This window comes from Drosophila yakuba, chromosome 3R (assembly GCF_016746365.2).
Source record: "Drosophila yakuba strain Tai18E2 chromosome 3R, Prin_Dyak_Tai18E2_2.1, whole genome shotgun sequence".
Taxonomy (NCBI): domain Eukaryota; kingdom Metazoa; phylum Arthropoda; class Insecta; order Diptera; family Drosophilidae; genus Drosophila; species Drosophila yakuba.
Window position 1 is genome coordinate 15439229 of NC_052530.2, and position 20059 is coordinate 15459287.

General features: G+C 43.0%; 2 protein-coding genes and 1 long non-coding RNA gene across 3 annotated transcripts; 1 reads left to right on the forward strand and 2 right to left on the reverse strand.

Moving 5' to 3' along the window:
* The first annotated feature begins 1083 nt into the window (after positions 1 to 1083).
* LOC120321786 lies at positions 1084 to 1742 on the forward strand. Its single transcript, XR_005561506.1, has 2 exons — positions 1084 to 1284; positions 1353 to 1742. It is a non-coding gene; the product is annotated as an uncharacterized LOC120321786 (long non-coding RNA).
* On the reverse strand, positions 1373 to 2462 carry LOC26535655. The gene is made up of 4 exons (XM_015192549.2): positions 2290 to 2462; positions 2115 to 2233; positions 1975 to 2056; positions 1373 to 1910 (listed from the first exon to the last, which is right to left on the reverse strand). The coding sequence occupies exons 1-4, from the start codon at positions 2393 to 2395 to the stop codon at positions 1816 to 1818; spliced, it is 402 nt and encodes a 133-aa protein (XP_015048035.2). The 5' UTR covers positions 2396 to 2462; the 3' UTR covers positions 1373 to 1815.
* A 15301-nt stretch (positions 2463 to 17763) lies between these two features.
* Positions 17764 to 19133, reverse strand: LOC6536971. The gene is made up of 3 exons (XM_002097504.4): positions 18855 to 19133; positions 18234 to 18394; positions 17764 to 18069 (listed from the first exon to the last, which is right to left on the reverse strand). The coding sequence occupies exons 1-3, from the start codon at positions 18946 to 18948 to the stop codon at positions 18007 to 18009; spliced, it is 318 nt and encodes a 105-aa protein (XP_002097540.1). The 5' UTR covers positions 18949 to 19133; the 3' UTR covers positions 17764 to 18006.
* Between the last annotated feature and the right edge of the window lie 926 nt (positions 19134 to 20059).

Below are 20059 nucleotides of genomic sequence, written 5' to 3' on the forward strand. Positions count from 1 at the left end.
GTGCAAGCCGCCTGCTCGGGTCGGACACGCCCCTAAATACGCAGGGTATAATCAAAAGCGATGGCAGGAGCAGAAACAAAGGCGACCGTCCGACAAGCTGACAAATAAAAAAATCCAAAAAGCAGAAAACAAGCGAAACAGAGCGGCCCGAAGGGGAATCGCGGCATCGGGGATCTGGACAGAGCTTCACTTGCCATGGCATGGCATGTGTAAATGACGCTTAAAATTGAAAAATTAAATGAGAAATTATTATGTGTGGCAGGAGGTTGATGGGCGGAGGGAGGTGGGAGTGTGGGACTGTGGCAGCCACAGGAGGCGGCAGGAATCCGGACCTGGGTATCCTGCCCTGTGGGACATGTGTGTTAATGTGCGAGTGTGAGGCGGCGGCGCAGTGTCATTAAATTAATTTGTCAAATATGTATAAAATAATAAATTACCTTTTTGTCAGTTACTCGTTTATTAATTTGTACATGGCAACAACTTTTCGGAGCTGTGTGACAAAAAGGAACAAAGCGTGTAAAAAACAGGACGCGCCACTGTCCAGAAGTCAACTAGCATAAAAAATTATGATGTGCAAAAAGTAAACACACGCGCGGCAAAAACAAAAAAAAAACAAGGCAGCGGAAAAACTGGGTGGAAAATGGGAGAAAGTGGTGGCATATATATATATATTGTGATGGAGGTGGAAGAATTGGACAAATTGCCTGGCTGCTCATCGTGTATCGTTTAATAGAAACGACCCACCACAACCCACACCAATACACACACATACCCATGCACATACACACACACACATACACAATCGTATATGCACGTCACATCTTTTTTGGGGCATTTTTATTTCACAGCTCTGGCCGAAAGTTGAATGATTTATGATTTATTCAATGCAACGGATAAAACGATGCCAACGACGAGGACTGTGTGACTCTTCTGTCTGTCCGTCTGTCTGTTAAATTATTTTTTAATGTGTCTATTAAAAAATACAACAGCTGCATCAACAACTGCAGAAACAACTAGATCAACCATAGGTGGTACTCTGGTACTATGGCAGGTGCTGTGGTAGGTGCCGGGCATCGAGTCGTTCAGGTGGAGATTTTTGGGGGATTTGGCGCCGGCATTAACATGGAACCAATATAAATGGCATGCCAAATTGTAGTGGATGAACAAATTTGCCGCTTCATATGCGAGTGTGGCAATAAAAACTTGTAGAGCCAAAGCCAAATGCGATTTGGGGGGCATTTGTTTTAAATTACCCTGGCGTGTAAGTGATGAACTGGTGTGTCTGTATGTTTTCCCTCTTTGTTTTTTTCGGTTTCTCGTTACTTTTTTTTTTTGCATTTTGGTTCGACCAGTGTAACAGCAAATTGAGCAGTCGCCATAAAACAACAAACAAACTTAGCCGTTCTGCGGCACTACCACCAGCACGACGACCAGCAAAAGGAAAAAAGAGAGCATTGAACTCGCCCCACCAGTGGATTCCCCGAAAAAATACATGGAGCTACATGATGAGCCATAAAACTATTGCAGTTATTTGGAGTAGATTGCACGGGCGGCGATACCCAGATACTTATGGGATAAGGTGGAATAAATATTTCCGTTGGCGGCCAAAAGGCGATTGCGATTCAGGCCAAAGCCCCTCTAATGCCAACTTATCCAGTTCCTATCATAAATACCAGTTTGTGAGACCGTGGTGTTTCTGCTTTCGAACCTAAGAGCTCTGAAAATAAAGGGGAAACGTGAGAGTGTTTTTATTTATTATGGACCTTAGAGTACAATCTATAGTACACTTGCTTTAAACAAAAATAAATGTTTTATTTACGTAAATCGCCTCGGCACTCGATAGCGATCATCGGGAGACATAACCACTTGATAATAATTAAACACAATAAAAGAAAAAATGAAAAAGAGCGCTGAGGGGCAAAAATATTAAAAGGTACTAAATAAAATATACAAATTAATGATAAGCGGACTCACCCAAAGGAATTATTAGCCAGTGAATAAAGAATATGCCTATGCCGCAGAAAACTATTGATGAGCCAACCAAACACCGAACATCCTGTTGAAAATGAGGATTTTCATATAACACTAGAATGTAAATGAGTAAACAATGCAACCTTTAAAACACCAATAAGTAACATGAACCCGGATAGTATCAAATTGCCTCCACATATGCAACCAAAAACCAAAACAGAATTGGGTAGTTTTTGTCGTTTCACAAAGTCCACAACTAAAGCTGTAAATTAGTAACTAATTTAATATTATTTTTCAAGATTTCAGAACTCTACTCACGGATAAATGCGATGCCGAAGACTATATTTATGCATGCCCAAAAAATGCACGCCCTGTACTTTGTGCAAATAGTAAGGTTTGTTATAAAGGAAAACTTCTTGCACATGGTATTCCGAAAATATTAACACACATTTTGACATTAAACGAAAATAAGCATGTTAAACTGAAACTTCATTTGCTGTTCTGTTTTTTTGATAATGCATTTCACAAACATTTGCAGAATTGAGCTTAGTTTCGCGCTTTATAATTATCGAACTCGAATTAATGTTCATCAGCAGCTGTACGTAACTAATTACCATGCAAATGAAGAACTCTGTTGAGACTCCGATACATTTACCCATTTGCCCATATGGACACAATGGTAAAAGTAAGCAAATAATGTCATTCAATTACAGAATTAAACTTTCCCCATTTCGTTTTCCGTTGAAGCGTGAAAAGTGAACACAGTGTCGTCGCCGTTCAAACACCTGAACCCTTCCATTTTTCCACTTCCATTTCCACGTCCGTGTCTGTGTCCGTGTCCACCTGTTAACTAATCAAATAACTGAAGCGACACGAAAATACCCAAATGTGGTAATGTCAATGGTTTCGGCCGCCGGCGCTGACAGTGTACAAATCCAATGCAAACAAAAGTGCAAATGAGTTCGAGAGTGCGACGCTAAAATGTTTGCCCAAGCCAAAATGTTAATGGTAATGACAGCTCCGAGAATTCGTTAACGAAGTACGAGCACGTATGGTTCAGTATGGTTCAGTATGTTTCAGTATGGTTCCGCCGGATTCAAATCCCCGGGACTCAGATGAGCCCTCTCAGTCTATCACAATTTCCATCAGTGTGCATCAGCGCACCCAAAGGCCAACAAATGCCATTAAAAATTGCCACGTGAAATGCTTTCAAAAGCCATCGAGAGAGAAGGGTTGTACGGGTATATGTTCGGTATATGTTTGGTATATGTATCCTTATTTCTGGCAACTAAATTAAAATATTTACGGGTAGATCTGCATGTATCCCAATTATACGCGACCCAAAATATGATAGTTAGATGGTCAGACCAGAAACCAAAACCGAACTAAAACCGCACCAAGAAGACAACCCGGCTAAATCCCATAATTAAGCTTATATGCATGTCCTTGTCGTCCTCGCTCTACTCGCTTCTACTCGTCCTTTTTGCGTGCATGTGATGTATTAATTTAGAGAAAGCCAACATACACCCACTCAGGCATCATCCGACCCCCGAGTAGAAACAACAACCACATGGTCGACAATGGCAACCGGCAACCGGCAACGGCCACAATTACACCTACAGGAAGGCAGAGAGTACAGGACAATGGCAGGACACCGGGGCCCGGGAGTCTGGGAATTCTGGTAGTTCTGGGTTCCGGGAGCAGCAGCAACAGCAAAACTATTTCATAGCTAAAAATGCTGTTATGCGTTTATATTAACACGGATGTACCCGCACACACACTCACACACATCTACCAGGACACCCCGAAATCCTGACACCCACTATATAGTAAAGTCGTGGAGGACACGAGGACACGTAGAAAGGTAGCCAGCATACATTAGCAGGCACGTAGGATGCAAACTAACTGTGCCATTGGACCAGAAATAGTATCAGCGATACGAATCATATGCGGCAGCGCCAAAAACGCAGACCAAGCCCAGACCAGGACCTCATCCTGCAGTCCCCATCCCCATCCACCCACTAGGATACGCCCCACTTATCCCGTACGACCAACCGATTCAGCGATGCGACTTGGTCGCACACTGTAATGTGCAAGAGCATCCTGCGGGGGCTGCCCGAATAGATAATAAAAATCCAGACTTATCACAAGCAATTCCAAAATAATATGGGAAAAGAAGCGCTTTTTGGTAAATACTCCATAGTTTTTGATGAATTTGCAGACTCATTCCTTTTGATATTCCACTATTATCAACTTTCATTTCTAAACAGAAATTGAAATCATTGATTTGTAGCTATCAGCAGAAAATAAAATCAGCGAAAATGAACAAATGCGTTTCAATAAATACTACATAATTATAGATGCATTTGCAAACACCAGGTTTGTTGATATAAAAACCTTTTGATATATAAACATTTTTAGTGAAATGTACTCTTTATATTGAAAAGATAATAGACATATTAAACACATAAATCCTAAAGTGTGCTAATCGCTGCGACAAATTGGTGAATTTGATTATTCTGCATAAAAAAGCACTTATAAATTACAATAGGCCATTAAATATTTATGGAAATGAAAGAAAACGAAATCGTGATAATTTGTTTTACTTCTATTAAAGTTAAAAGTCATGCAAATTTAATCTGTTGGATTTGCATACTACAAATTTGCTTTAAAGAAAGGACTTTTTTTTTCGTTGTTGTTGTTGTTAATACCATTTGAAATCAAATGAATTTATATATAATATATTGTTCATGTGCCTTTGAAATAAAATCTCAGGAACTTTTAAATAGTCCCTCGCATTGGCCAGGTTTCGTCACACGCTAAACAGTTGGCAAGTATTCGAGGGACTGGGTTGTGTGACGCGTGGATCCGGATTCGGGGTGGGGGATTGAAGGATTGGGGATTGGGGTTTGGGGACCTGGAGATCGGGGATCGGGGATGGGATACCAAATACTACAGAGAGGGTCTGGCTGAAGCCGTAGGTGGGGATGTATCCTTTGTGCCAGCATGGAGCGTTCGCAAAAGTTAGTTACGAGTGCGAACAATGATATTACGTAAAATATTTTGAAACTGCTGCCGTTGTCGACCTGCTCTCAGTTTCGCTGTTCTCCGCCGGAGTGGTGTGGCTGTGGGTGTCGCAGTGTGTGTCCCTGTGTGTGGGTGATATGTGGGCGTAAAGTGGTAGGAAGTGGGGCGTGAGTTTAAGGGGGCGTGGCCAAGGGAGTTTCTGCGGCCATGTGGCATGTGACAGCAAAACGCTGCTGACTCCGACGCTCCACCTTTGCCGTAATTGTGTCGCATATGACCCCTTTAGTCGGAGGATGGCACCCTTTTCGCTCTTCGCAACTCGTGGAAGGACAACCAGTGGGTCTGAGTGCAATAACCACAATTTCAGATTGAGATGGAGCCAAACATGCCCCCAACAACCCCGCCCCACCCACTCGATCCCAATTCCTCTGCTAGCCTAAGCGTAAGCTCATTACGTTTTGGCTTTGTTTTGGACTAATTAAATTTGAATGACTATTTTCACTTAAAAACTTTTTGCCCCACTGGTTGGTTGGGTTTGCCCCACCATTTCAAACTCCTTCAGTGTTTTTGCTGCTTTTGCTGCTTCTCCTATTGCTTTGATATTTGTTTTTGTGTGTGTTTTTGGCGATGGCACCAGGTTTTGTTCAAATGCTGCTGGGGTTGGCTGGCTGTTGGCTGAAACTCTTGAGTGAGCCATAAACAATGTGGCTGGCAGCCTGGCTAAAAACCCAAAAACGCCACCCACCAACGACCGCCCCAAAAATGCCAAAGTGTCGCACGGGTATCACACAAAATATTAGAAATGATACTTAACCACAGAATTGCAGAGCTTTCGCTTTTGGATCGAGTGGGCGTGGGCGTTTGTGGGTGGCTGTGTTTGTTGGGGGGAGTTAATTGTTTGCGGGCCAACCGTTTGGGCCCCCTTTTTCGCATCCGAAATGCCAAACTGTGAAATTAGCAGCAGCGCCAAATGGCAACCGGAAACGTGGCCCCAACCGGATATAAGCAACACTGGGTGCACCGAAATCATGGTGCTGGATACCGTGCCATTCCATCGCCAGAATGTTGACAGCAACAATAAGCCATTTCGAAAATAAGGCAAAAAATATATAAACTTTTCAATTAAAATCAAAATTGTTCGGTTGGCTGACCTCAAATGGATTTCATGATTTTATTAGCAAACCAATAGATGAATTCGCGTATTTAAAACTTAATGCAATCGCTTTCACATTTGCTTTCTGCCTTTTCATTTGCGCCCATAAATAGCCCCCAGGGGATAAAGGATATTATTTGGTTTTGTTTCAGCCGGCCAGCCACGGTATCTACTATATGTATGTATACGAGTATATGTTTAAATGCAAACCGAAATGAAAATAAAAGGAAATTAATAATAAGGAATAAAGCCGCCGACAAACGATGCATAAATAAATAATACCTACAAACGTGCGTCTCCGGAATCCGGGAAAAACCCGGACTCATGTACTCATGGACTTACGGACTCATGGATTCCGGCAAGGGCGTGGCGGAAAATCAATAACAACAAAACATTGTTCGTCTGTCTGACCAACAAAAACGACAACTACAACTACAAAAGGCCACTTGATTGTGGTGCACAAAAATTTAATTGTGCTCAAATTGAAATGAAATCAAATGCAATTTGCGTGCAATTGTTTCTGTTGTTCGAGTTGTTCCAGTTGCTGGTTCTTGGCACCGTAATATCAATATCTAGATTTAGGAACAATGTCGAAGAGAAACATTTCAGAATAAAGATCGAAATAATTTCCTCGAGGGTCCTAAGGTATGCTGTTTAAAAACAATTGCAAATTACAATTACAAATTAATAGTACTGTGTTGAAGTAAGTAAAATTGTAAGTGAGTAACACAACAAATTGGATTTTAACGTTATCAGCAATAGATTTAAGCTATGGAAAATAAACAATGGAATTCATCCCAAAACTATGAGGTATGGATTTTGGATTTTCTACACATTTACACTAAATAAGTATTCACTTCACTTCCAAGTGCCCTTGCTTTTTGGTCTTTTGGCCAGCAAATCGCTTATACTAAACATCATAGGCTGTCGGCTAGATTTGTACTTCCCACTCAAACGAGAAATCCTCTTCAAAATTGTTCGATAGCAATCAGTTTGGATGAGTACTTCTATCTTTCAACGATCCCATCCCGAGCGATTCCGATGAATTTGTGGTTTTCCTAAGCGGAATTAAGCTCAACCTTTGGCCGTTTCCCGAATTTAATATCCGTCATTCTTTCCCCTTTAAAAATCGAGCACGTGTAGCCCCGTCGGCCGTGTTTTCCCATTTTTTTTCCCCGGATTTCTGGTTTTTGGGGGTGGGATCACCCGCAGTGCTGCCGGCAACATCCAACTCGTTACCAGAAAGCTAAACCGTGCAAAATCAAATAAAAAGCTATGGTAATTGGCTGTCGGTTGTAAAATTTTACAATCATTTTCCAGCGTGGCGTTGCGTTCGGATGCGTTAGTATGGTTTTACCCATTTTGTGGTTAAAACTAGGGAAAGTTTGTTTTTGACAAACTAAAGCGAATGCGACTGGTAATGTGCATGTGTGTGCGTGCGTGAAAATATATATTATGCGGCACATAAATGCGCATTAACAGGCGTTGCAGGCACAAGGACTCGCGCTCACAACCGCACTCACACCTATGCAGAGCAGTGGACAGTGCCAATATCAATATCCGTGGGTCTGATTAAAATGAAATATGAACATTAACCGCATTTGTTTAAATATACATCGAAACCGCACACACTGCGTGCAAACACTCACACCACGGCAAATACTACACTATTGGTCCAAAGGCTTAACTAGGGGAATGCGGCTATTTGGTTGCGTTGAGATAATAGACAAACACACAAAACTGCGGACAAGAACATTTAATAATGAAATTGAATTTACAATTATTTTTGTTTTGTTTGCCAACACGCACACACACTCACACTCGCACTCACGTAGGCGGGCTCAAACAATGACCGTTGTTTGTGTGTCTGTGCGAGTGTGTGTATAGATTTTCAGGATGTGCGAGTATGTGGGCGGAATAAATATTTGATTTGCATTTAAAGCTGCATACATCAAAGCAACTTCGGCCCCACCATCAGCATCGGTTTATGGTTAAAATTTAATTAAAATCCCTTTGTTGCCCTTGCTGCGGTGACCAATTACATAATAATTAATGCTAGATTAATGCTGCCAACTCCTAGCCGAGAACAATGCAATCAATCTTCATGGCTGATGCCGCGAAATAAAGTAATCCAATGCTCAATTAACGCAGACAGTAAAATCTTAAGTAATTGCAATAAAACAGACTACCCCTCGAGTACATATTTTATAAAGTCCCTTCTTCTTTGTTTTTTTTTTTTTGTTTTTTGCGCCGAAGAGGCGCGAGTCTTGCACAAAAAAAAGCCTTGGGAAAATGCCATAAAATCAACGCCAAGGCAGCGACAGGATGACGACGAGGTAAGTCAGCCAGGACTTTCTGGCTGAAGAGTCAAAGCGCCTTTCCATCCCCCATTTGGCCCCCATCGCCAGTTGGCCAAAATGAAGAGCTTTCACATGTCTGGCACATAAAAATGGAGCGTTGTTAAACGCACCGCTGGGAAAACGCGGAAAAGCGGAAGAAGACGCCCCCGGAAACCGGAAGAAAACGGTGGCGCAAATGTCGCGGCCCAACTTGCTGGTGTCAGTATCTAAACCAGAAAAAAAGAGATGAGAAAAACAAGCAGCAGCAGCAGCAGCGGCATCACATCAGCAACAGCGGCATCAAAAATTGCTTATGTTTTCATAAAATGAAGCGCAAACAATTTTTTGACTGAAAAGCATAATAAAAACAACAAAATTCCGCACAAAAACAAGGGGTCGTGTGCCGCTGCTAAGCAAAAGTACTCACTCCATTGTTTCTTTTGAGAGGCTGTAATCTGATTTTATTATAATTTTGATTTTGCTTTCTTTTCATAAATTTTATAACAAACCCAGGTCGTATGCAACCAAAAAATGGAGCGAATGAATGTGGGCTGCAAAAAAAATTCGTTAAATTATCAACAAGGAGAATTGGGCTCAAATAAAAACACAACATGCGCGTGCCACCCAAAAACCACGAGCAATAATCATAATAGCAACAACACTGCGGTCGCCTCCTGAGGTTAACTAAGGTTAGGGGCTGCTGTTATTGGGGGTGGTCCAGGTGGCTGAGGGGGCGGTGGTAGGCGATGGGCGTTCGAGGAATAGGGGGCGGGGCCCGGCGGCATTGTCTGCCTGATTCCTGTTTCCCAACATTTTTGGCTGCTGCCAAGCAGGCGTAAAATAATAAACGCGAAATAAAGTGGAAGCCCACAAACAGGAACCCACACACACAAACTTAGATGCCCACACACATGTGGTAACTACACTGAAGCAAAAGGATGTACACAATTACAGACTAAGCAAACTTGAAAGCGGCATGTAGATTAAACTCATTTACAACTGAGCCTGAAAAAAAGGGATTTATACATGATAGTTAACTACTTTTTTTAATAATATAAAGTGTTATCAAAAGTGGAACCAAAGGACTTAGTAAAATATAGTAGAATCATTGATAAGAATAATTAATTGGCTATATTAGGCAAAAACATGTATTCTTTTTTTTCAAATTAATCAAAGCAACAAATAATCGCATTTTATTTTACATAATAGTTGGATTGGTTAGTATTTAGAATATAAAATAATTTGTATTTTTAATACTATTATTATCACACCATACAAAATATTAATCTAATGCATATTTTTTGTGAAATTACAGATATGGTTGTTATATGTAATCGAAGTGAGCTCAGTTTTTTCCGCGTGTATACATGTGTGCGACTTACTAAGCCAAGGATTCACGTGGAGCCAAGATGGCGACTGGAGCCTTGGTCCTTGGTCCTTTGGCAACTGGCGGCGTCACTGTTTCTTTGGCCTGCCCAACGAAGCGTTTACACTGATTTTCGCTTTCAGTCAATTTTAAAGACAACTTGAAGCCGCATAACCAACCAGCACCATCAGCAGCCGAGGCAGCAGCCCATTTCCCTGCTGCTACATTTTTAATGAGATTAAAATAGGCTCACACAGTGCCAACAACACGGAAACAACAAGCAACTTTCACACTCACACACACTCACACTCATTCGGGGATTCAAAGGTGCATGTGTGAGTGTGCGTACATTATGGCAATTTGGGGACATGTACAGGATTTTTTCGAGCCCACATTTTAAAGAGTTGCCTAAAAGGTTTAAGAGATTTGAGGCTGCCGCTCATTTGTCCTGATGGCCTGATGTCCTGATGGGCGGCGACCTTATGCAGCGACCACCTTCGCAGCTCGCCAACAGCCTCCATGTCCTCCCGGCCACTCATTAATCTACAACGCATTAATTTCTCCGCCGCAAAATCCAATCTAAATTACATAAATCAACAAGCCGTAACGAAGGCTGCTTGGGTGGAGCCCTCAAATGTCCTTCGTCATCGCATTCGGCGTACTGCCACCCCCTACATTTGCCCACTCCCACTGCCTTTGCCGTAATTGGGTCACTTGTATGCGAAAAAGCAGCGAACTGTTGCATGCAAAGTACATGCAACATGGGGCATGGGGCACGGGCAGGAATTGCGATGCAATCTAACAGCTACTTTGTCAAGCGACAGCAGCAGCTGCAACAGAAATGGCAGCAAGGGATTGCAACTAGCACCACTGCTGCAGCCATATTACGATTGGGAGATTCGATTCGAGTCACCCCAAGCCTGCCAGCATCACCATTCCCCATCCAACTCCGTCCAACTCCCCGCCAGATTTCAGATTTGTGTGGCCTAATTAATTAATTGAAATTCATGAATTGCACATGCGACTGGCGCTTGAAGAATGGCAGACGCGGCAGCACTCAGCCGGGCGTTTAATTCGAGCTGACAACGATGCCACAGCCGATGCTGCATATTAATTGCAATCAAAGCTCAATGGGCAGCGGCGTTTAAAACTAAAGGGAATCGAAATGGGGAAAAACGGGTGGAAAAACTGGCAGCAGGGGCAGAAAACTGAAACGCGCTGCGAAAGCCGCTTAGGCACTCGGGCGTATTTTAATTTATTAATGGGAACTCATCGAACCGCTGCGTTTTTTCTCCCACTCCCAACTCCCGATCCCAGTTCCAATTTAAATCCATACCTACGAATCCAAGGCGGCCGTTTTGACCTACTGCCGATACCGCTCACCTGCGGCTTATCTGAGCGACGCGTAATTTTGATTATTAAGTGCCACTTAATTTAGTGGGCGTGTGCGCTGGGGGCCATCAAATTCCCAGGCCACAATCCAAAACCGATTCGGAATATTGAAATTGAAATTGTCAATGTGCTGCGACAACGGCGGTGGATTTGGCTTTAGCTTTGGCTTCACCTTAAACCAAACGAACTGGTTGCCAACCGACGTGGGGATTGATATCTGGATCTGGTTTTTCGACCATTTTCCCCCCGTGTTGGTCATTTGGGAAAAGGCCGGTAGCCGTCTTAGCCATTGATTAAGAAATTCATGATATATTTGCCTGAGATAAGACCACGGGCGAAAGGTTTCCATTTTGGATTCAGTGCGAGTGGGCAAGAAAAAGTAAGTCCATCAAATATTTACATATTCCACATGCCGAAAAACCGAAATGCCGAAATGCCAGTTAAACGTGGGCAGGATCGAGGCACATTAATCACGTTGAAAAAATAATGTTGAGGTAGAAGAATAATGCTGAAATTGATATGCAGCCACGACTGCTAAAAATATCAAAAATTAATTTACCCCTCCGCCCGCTTTTCAAAAGGCAAAAACTTTTCTGCCAGCAAATTACTCAACTCGACTCAAGTTGCGGTTCTCAAGTGCATAATTAAGAGCAGTTTAGTTGGATGTTTTCGACTCTTGATGTATGGTGGAAGGAACAAAGGAGGATACAGCCATTTTTAAAAATGTATTTCCAATTGGAAATAATTCAAAATAGATTTATTAACAATTCCTACTCTTTGAGTAAGCCTATTTTGATAAGGAAATAAGGACAAACTTTAAAACAGCACTCCAACTTTCTATTCCTACAAAGCTTACATAAGTCCACAGAAAGGGGTTAAGGAAACGGCATAGGGCTATCAAATGTTGGCCCAGTCAATTGGAAATGTTTCAAAACATTTTGGATCGACTTAGTATTCCCCAAGCGCACCCAAACATTTAAGTTTACGTAGGAATTTCGAACTCGCCGCTCTCTCTTGTACCGTTAACAGTGGCGAATATCGTAGGTTTTAAGAGCGTGCCAAGTTTAAGAGCGTGCGCGTTCGAGTTCGAAAAGTCACGAAGCAGAGTGGCTTTGATTTCAAGGGAACACGGCCTGCTCGTTTTCGGTTTCGGTGAGCCCTGCGATACTCAGATACTGAGATACTCTAACGCGCACATATAGATATATTTGTATGGGTCGACATGTGCGAAAATCGCGGATGTAGGCCAATGGGTAGACGACGACGAGAACGACAGCGACGACAAATACACGAGCAACACAAGAGCGCGGCATAGTATGCCACACAAATGCTGAATAGTTGCGGAAGGTTATGAATTTCCGTGAGAAATTACTACAAGTAATATGTGAGTGTTGTATGGGCATGTGGATGTGCTTGGCGTTGGGTATGGGGAAGGGTATGGGGATGGGGTTGGGGATGAGGGGCTGGGACTCGGATTGGGATTGGGATTGGGGTGTGTGGGCCCTAGAGCTATATGGCTATATGGCTATATGGGCATACCTACATAGATGCACATGTACGGTATGTTGGTAGGACTCGCTCGTGTGTGGCCACGTGAGGCGTTATTCGCCAGTGAGTTTGCTCATGTGTGCAGGCCGATAACAATGTTGCACTTGCTAATGCATTAATTTTAATGCACTTTCGGCTCGACTCGAGTTGAAACTAGTTAGCCAGCTCTGCTAGCTCTGCTCACTTAATTACTTGAATGCACCGCAAACTCACCAAGTCACGGGGCTATCCATCTTCCTTCCGATACGCCTTATCCCTTAAATGAATAGAATAATGCAATGTATATATACTATATATATGGATGGATAGAAGTGCAATGCTCATGCACCGAATGAAGCGCCATTATCGCTTTTGTCTTGAGAGAAGAGAAAGGGAAAGGAGGGGGAGGGGAGGGGAGGGGAGGGCCAGCGGAACCGGATCCCGAGGCAATGGCTAAAGAATCCTTTGCTCCTTTTGCCGCCTGACACTTTTGTGACATTGTGCAAATGAATAATTGTGCTTTTCTTTGCTTTGCTGGCGACCACAACAACTGCACATCCGTTCCACATCGCTCGCTCAATGTCTCATCATCATTATTATCATCCTCATGGCCGGGGTCATCATCGCGTTCATTGTCGTCCCAGTTGGCGAAAAGGCACGTTGCTCATCCGCCGTGTGGACTATCGCCAATGCCTTCGCCATCATCATCCTGTTCATCACCATCAGAGGGCCGGAATGTCCTGTTCCTGGCCAGCCTGCTCAGCCATCGCCGTCCGACCGCAACAAAACAAGCAGCTAAACAGTCGCTTAGCCCGGCCAGCCTGACTACTGACCCCTTTTCAATGGACATCGCTTGGATTTAGCCCTGTCTCCACGTGGACACTCTGAAAAAAAACCACGGCACGTCGCGTGGCAAACTATGAACATTTTCATTCATACTTAATATTCATGCATAACTAAAATTGCAGTTATAGGCAGTCAAACATTTATTAAGTTGCTGTTAGTTTGTTAATAAAATTCTGACTTTAAAAATATATTCAGCTTATTAATCTCTTTCTAACTTAAATATTCGCATATTAATTTTACATATAATAGGTATTTATTATTAGTTACTCTGTAACTCATTGATTGTAATAGAATATTTTATATTTAGATCTTTAATAGCGAATAGTCACTTTAAATGGTCTAAACTATTGATCCTTAAATAGGTCGATTTCTCTCTCAGTGCACTTTTGCCACTTGGCCAACGTTCGCCACTGTTTGCCATTCATTTTGTTTCTGTTTGCGCTTTGATTGACGGAGAGCTGTGCGATGTGCGATGGTGAGCTGAAAGCTGGGGATCCTCGCGCTGCATGTCCTTGCGCTTGTCCTTTCGGAAAACCAATGCCATTGCGCTGCCCCAGCATTATTAATGATTTTTCCAAAGTTTTCGCAACATTTTATGCTACATCTTCTGGCCCGTTGGGCTCTCTTCTTTCTCTGCTTCTGTATTTTGTGTCCTTCTGGTCTCTTGGTCTTCTGGTCTATTGGTGTTGTTGCCAATGTTGTTGCTGGCGTATTGTTGATTGTTCTTTTATCTCGTCTCCGTCAATTTCGCTGCGTTATATGGCTGTGTTCCATTTGACTTTCGGTTTTGAATTTCCGCCAGCTCCCACGGGTTCATTTCCCGCCAGCTTCAGCTCCATCTGCCCGATTTGGTAGCTTCTGTTTCGGCTACTGTTTCCGATTCAGATTCTGTTGCTGGCTCGGTGTTTGGCCAACGTATTACGCTTATTTGCCCGGTTTCGGTTTCGGTTTCCCCCGGACAACATGGCTGCCGCTCTTTGCATCCTTGCTGTTGCAACTTCCGTTTCCGGATTTTTTTCAACCCGGCGTCCGCTCATCCACCAGCCATTTCCTCCTAGATAAATACTTGTCAATCAGTTATTAATTGCTTTTCAAATTTATTGAATTTGTGGTTGCTTGCAATTTGGCTTTGCTTTCTTCTCCATCGTTTTTGTGGCCCTTGATGATTGGCAGAAAATGTTGGAAGCTCCTTCTCTTTTTTGTTTTTTTTTTTTTTGTTTTCAGCTGGCTGCATTTTGTGCATGTCAAGCCAAGGTTCATTAAGCTAAATTTTTCAGCAATTTGCAAGCAAACCAAGTCCATTCGATGGCATTCTGTATTTTCAGCAATGAAGGCCAGACAAAGCCTGGCTAAAAGAGTGCTGCGTAGTGGAAATGGAATGGCACATGAGGCAATTCAAGTATAGAAATGCACAAAGTAAAAAGATATTGGTACAATAATTGATTGAGACCATAGTGCTCCATGGAGCAACATAATTGATCGTTCTAAACAATGGATTGCCAAAGGGCTAAATTGATGTAAAATTGTGGTTGCATTTTGCAACTTTGTCCTTTAAGCCCAAAAATACTTCAATTTGATTTTTAGCCCAAAAGAAAAGAGTTGCACTTTTTTTTTGCATCTAGCTCACATTCACCGCTTTCTCATTTGGCATGTAAATATGTAAAGCAATTTGCCACTCTGCCAGCCATTTGTTTGGCTGCCTTTCAGTTCGCAGGCATTTGCCGTTTTTGATGGCGCTCGTTAATTGCATTTTCCTTGGCCAGGTGATAGACAAGCCGCGAAGTGAAGTGACTGCAACTCCGGTTCCAGAGGTTTCCCAGTTTTCCCAGCTTCCCTGCTTTCCCAGTTTCCCGATGCGAACTGATGTGATGCTATGTGATGTGATGTGATCTGATGTGTTGCTGTGCGATGTGCAATGCAATGCGATGCGATGTGATGCGGCGAGGACAAGGACAAGACATTCGGCTGTGTCAGTTGCGACAGTTAGAACAAAGCGATATTTAACCAAGGTGACAGGTGGATGGTGGCTATAATGGTTGGTGGGTATATGGGTTGGTTGTTGTATGTTGGGGAGGGGGGCAGAAACCGGAACTGTGCGCCTGAAAGGTATGTGGCCGCAGAAGAACAACAAACACCGAAGCGACAACAACGAAATGCAATTAGCAAATAGATGTGGCCGTGTGATGCGATGCCTTGCCTCCATCTTCCTCTCGCTGTGGCTCCTTTGGAGCTTCTGTGTTTTATTGAATCCACTGCTATGTTTAATAAAATGCACACAAAATTGTTTTTAAAAACAAGTCTGCCGTGCAGTCGCAACAATATGTTCCACATTTTATGCTCTGAAGTAGTCTGCCAGAGCAACAACAGCAACATATGCAAGCAATGGACTCTGCGCCTCACTAACTTCAATTGCTGGTGGCAAGAGCCTCATGCACCATGTAGAATAGAAAGCCACAACTTTCCCATAGTCACCCCCCCATATACCCCATATAAATGTATGTATATATAGTGCGTGTATATAGCCCATGGTTTGTCTTGCTTTTGTTTCGCCTTTTATGGCAGCTAAAACGCAGGCATCATATGCAGATGGCCTCGTTGCTGCAGCAGTTGCTGCTGTTGCATCTGTGTAGTTGCTGTTCGCGCATCTGCAACATCTTGTTGAGCTGTCAAAATATGCTTGTTAACAACATTTGTTGCACCGCAGTAACAGCAACAGGAACAACAACATGCTACATGCGGCATGCAGCAACAGCCGCACCAACAACACCAACAATGCAAACACAGAGAGCCCAGTCTAAAGACTAAACGCTGAAGACTAAACACTGAAGACTAAACACTGAAGACTGAAGACTAAAAACTAAAGCCGGCGCGAGTGGTGCAGCTGCATTTGGCCTAAACATGTTTGCTGAAGCTGATGCCACCCATTTAATTTCTGACAGCTAGAAATTTTTAGTTTAAAAGCGACAAAAATAATCATGGAAATTGCCGTTTTTCCAGCTTTATCTCGGGGTAAACTTTCCATAAATAGCCAAACGATGGAGGCGGAGCAGCAGGAGATGTGTAGGGGCCATGTAGACGCCTTGGGCGTGCGTTTGTCTAATAGATCAGCATCAGCGGCTACAGAAGGCAAGCTGCAGAGCTCAAATGTGTTTTCAGGCCATTTATCATCTGCTGCCCGCTGTCTGCAATTTCAGCCGCGTTCATGTTGCACCAACAACTGGAACGGCATCAGCAGCAACAGCAACTGCAACTGCAACAACATCAGCTAAAAACTAAGCTGCAGCCGAAAGCCTCGGCTTGAAATTCGAGCAGCGTGCGCGCACAAGGTGTCTACTTTTCAACGCCCCAGCCTCTGAGAAGTGCAGACCGAGAACCAAACCCACTTGCAACTCCTTGGCGAAAGCAACCAGCCGAGAGCAACCACCACCACTGCTGCTGGTCAGCCTGGCCCAGAGTCTGCCTCATTTACACACTGAAATTATTCCGCATAAATCATCTCAGCGTTGCGTGATTTTTAGACGGCCTTTTAGCGTCTCCCGAATGTCACTTAAAATGTGGCACATTAAAGCGAGCACACAGAGCGAGCAGAAGGATGCCGGGAATACCGAGGGCTGTTTCAACACCAGATACGAGCATAAATCAAAATTAAATAACAGCAAATGAACTGCTCTTGCCGGGCGGCTTTTGTGTAATGGAAACCCTTGTTTGTTTCTACGAGGAAAATTTAAACATTGAACAAGCTAAAGTTCAGAGTCCAACACTCGAGTAAATATTAAAATGAAGATGGCTTGGCAAGGGCAGGTAAAGAGTGTAAAGAGTTTCATGTGTCCAGAGGTATCATTTTGACAGAATTGTAATTGGAATAAATGCTGTATGTATTTCAAATATTTATTTCCAAGCCCTACCACCACTGCAGACGACAGTAGGTGTTGCAAGTTCAAATTTATTTATGCTTCTAATACGGCTCCTGGTGGATGTGAAAAAGCCCTCTTCACTTTCTCCAATGATGTTGAAATTCCCCCTTGATTTTCGTCAGATGTCTCACTGGAATTTTTGGCAACTCATAGCGCTTTAGCTTTGGCAGCTGAGAGCTTTAAATAAAATACACAAGAACAGACTCGAGCAGACTCGAGCTGTCAAGATTGAGGCTAAACTTTTTATTTTTATTATGTCCCAGGATCTGTTGCCTTGGCGCGACTGGAGAAAGGCGCACTTAATACATAATTCGTGTACACATTATAATTAAAGGCGATGCCGCACGCGGCCATAACATTTTGGTTATGGGCCCAAACAAAAAGCTACCAACTGATTTAGCAGATCAAAGCCCACACATATACACCATCGCACACTCGCACACACTCTCATGAAGGCACTTTGAAGTTGATTTACTTCAACTTGGAGTTGGCGTTCGCGGGAATCACATCTTTGAGTTCGCAGCACAAATGATACTTTGTTGATGTGTTGCCAGGGGAGAAATACAAATATACGGCGCATTCCATATGTGAATAAAGAAAAAGGCAAGAAAGGCGAAATTTCATTAGAATCAGAGCCCCATTCGACGGGTTATTGTTCTTCCCAGACACTTTTATTGGCCTGCATCCCCGCAACTTACGCCTTCGTTCTTCGGCTTGCAGCGGGCCCTCTGCAGGAATCGCATTATCGCAGGCGGCATGTGCTCCTTGTACATCGCATAATGGCGCAGGACGAGGCGGCAGGAGCTTAAGTGCACGCATCGTCCTTCGCTCTTCTCGGGCGTCTGGCAGCTGGCGCCAACTGCAGCACAAAGGATCATGGGGCACAATCGCAGGCACAGGGAAAAATGTCAGAGAATAAGTGTAAAATAAATTAGTTATCAGTTATCAGTTGCATGATTCATATTTATATATTATTATTATTTTTATATTAGGGCTTTCTAAAGCCTTTCCCTTAAAAGCCAAAAACAGGCGTGCTTACAATAAATATACTTCATTAACGTATATTTGAAACTTTCCACATCGGGCATCCTTTCTTTATGTTTGCAAAACAAAGGCAAGAAAACTGTTTATTTGCTCATTCAGTTGAGATTGTTATTTTTTGCATCAATGGCCAATTAAACTCCCACAAAATTTGAAAGAAGTTAGCTTCACAACAACAGGGCAATACAATATAACAAAGACATTTGCTTTTTTCATGTGCGTGCAGATGTACATTCTCGTATACTTGTATGTGCATATATCCATAATCAATGGCTTACGTGAGTGGCCGACTGCCGATGGCTGGAGGAGGAGCAGAAGATTCAGGAGCAAGATGACGAAACCGAACGGAATCAATCGAGATGCGCGCCGCATTGTGAATTTACAATTTCGGAAGCAGTTGTTATGCCGCAGACTTTTTCCCGGAAAGATGACGATGGAATATGTTGTATGTTGTGGTATATGGCGTGTATTAAAGTCGCTTTAAGGTCTTAAGCGCTTTAAGCGCCGAAAACTCACTCCGACTGTGGATGGCGGAACCCAGACTGATTCTTGGACTGGGCTCCGAACTGGAATCGAGTCTGGTTCGCCGTTCTGGCAGCAGATTGTTGCTGAAGTAAACAGCTTGGGCTTGGGAAACTTTTGATAAGCGCGCATAGGAAATGATGGGCCAGGGGGCCAACGGGCCAACGGAGGGGGGGAGGGGAACCTCTTATCGACGGCGTGCAAAACAAGAGGCCAAAAAATATGTACATAATATGTAAACAAAGCGCACCCACACCGAAAAAGAGAAAAAACGGGGCAGCTCCACAGCAGCCATAGCATCCACAGCATCCATGGCATCTATAAACACATGTTTGAGGCGGCGCGTACCAGTTTGAACTTATGCCTCATGCCTCATGGGCGCCTGCCGGGTTGCGTGGGGTTAAACGTTAACGTAGCTCTAACAACGAAAGCAAATGGAAATTTATTATACATATACATGTAGATATATTGCAAAGTTCGAAATGAATTCTAGCAGCTGTGGACTCGCAGCGAAAACCCTAGAGTCGCCGCCATCATTCGTCTTTTCGGCTGGAAAGCCACCAATATTTACACGGCGGGAAGTGATCTTGGGGATATCTAATAAATTTCATTTCGTTGACAGGAAACAAATATCAGAATGCCGAAGAATTTATTTTAAATGTTTAAGGAATCAGCAAATGCGGAATACAAGACTATGCTACTTGATTAAACTAAGCTGCAATTCTCTTTTATTTTGTGGCAATTCACTCCTGACACCAGTAAATTACTTCAGAAACATATATTGTGACTTCGAAATGGTCAAATCTATTGTGAAATGTAACAACTATTTTTTGGGAAACATTTTGTTAATAACTTTCAGTTAATTAGTTGCAGCCGGAAAACACATAACCACAGGCGATACATAAATGGGTAAGTGAGCATGAGCAGATCCATATTTTCTAAACAACTAAAGTTCGAGTAT

Bases quoted from the DNA above. Each gene is read 5' to 3' on its own strand.
- LOC26535655 (XM_015192549.2), bottom strand. From the start codon at position 2,395: ATGTGCAAGAAGTTTTCCTTTATAACAAACCTTACTATTTGCACAAAG. The intron at 2,234-2,289 runs GTGAGTAGAGTT...ACTAATTTACAG, and splicing joins CTTCGGCATCGCATTTATCC to CTTTAGTTGTGGACTTTGTG. The intron at 1,911-1,974 runs GTGAGTCCGCTT...TTTGCCCCTCAG, and splicing joins CTGGCTAATAATTCCTTTGG to CGCTCTTTTTCATTTTTTCT.
- LOC6536971 (XM_002097504.4), bottom strand. From the start codon at position 18,948: ATGCGGCGCGCATCTCGATTGATTCCGTTCGGTTTCGTCATCTTGCTC. The intron at 18,395-18,854 runs GTAAGCCATTGA...TTTGTGCTGCAG, and splicing joins ATCGGCAGTCGGCCACTCAC to TTGGCGCCAGCTGCCAGACG. The intron at 18,070-18,233 runs GTAAGTTGCGGG...ACATCAACAAAG, and splicing joins GCAAGCCGAAGAACGAAGGC to TATCATTTGTGCTGCGAACT.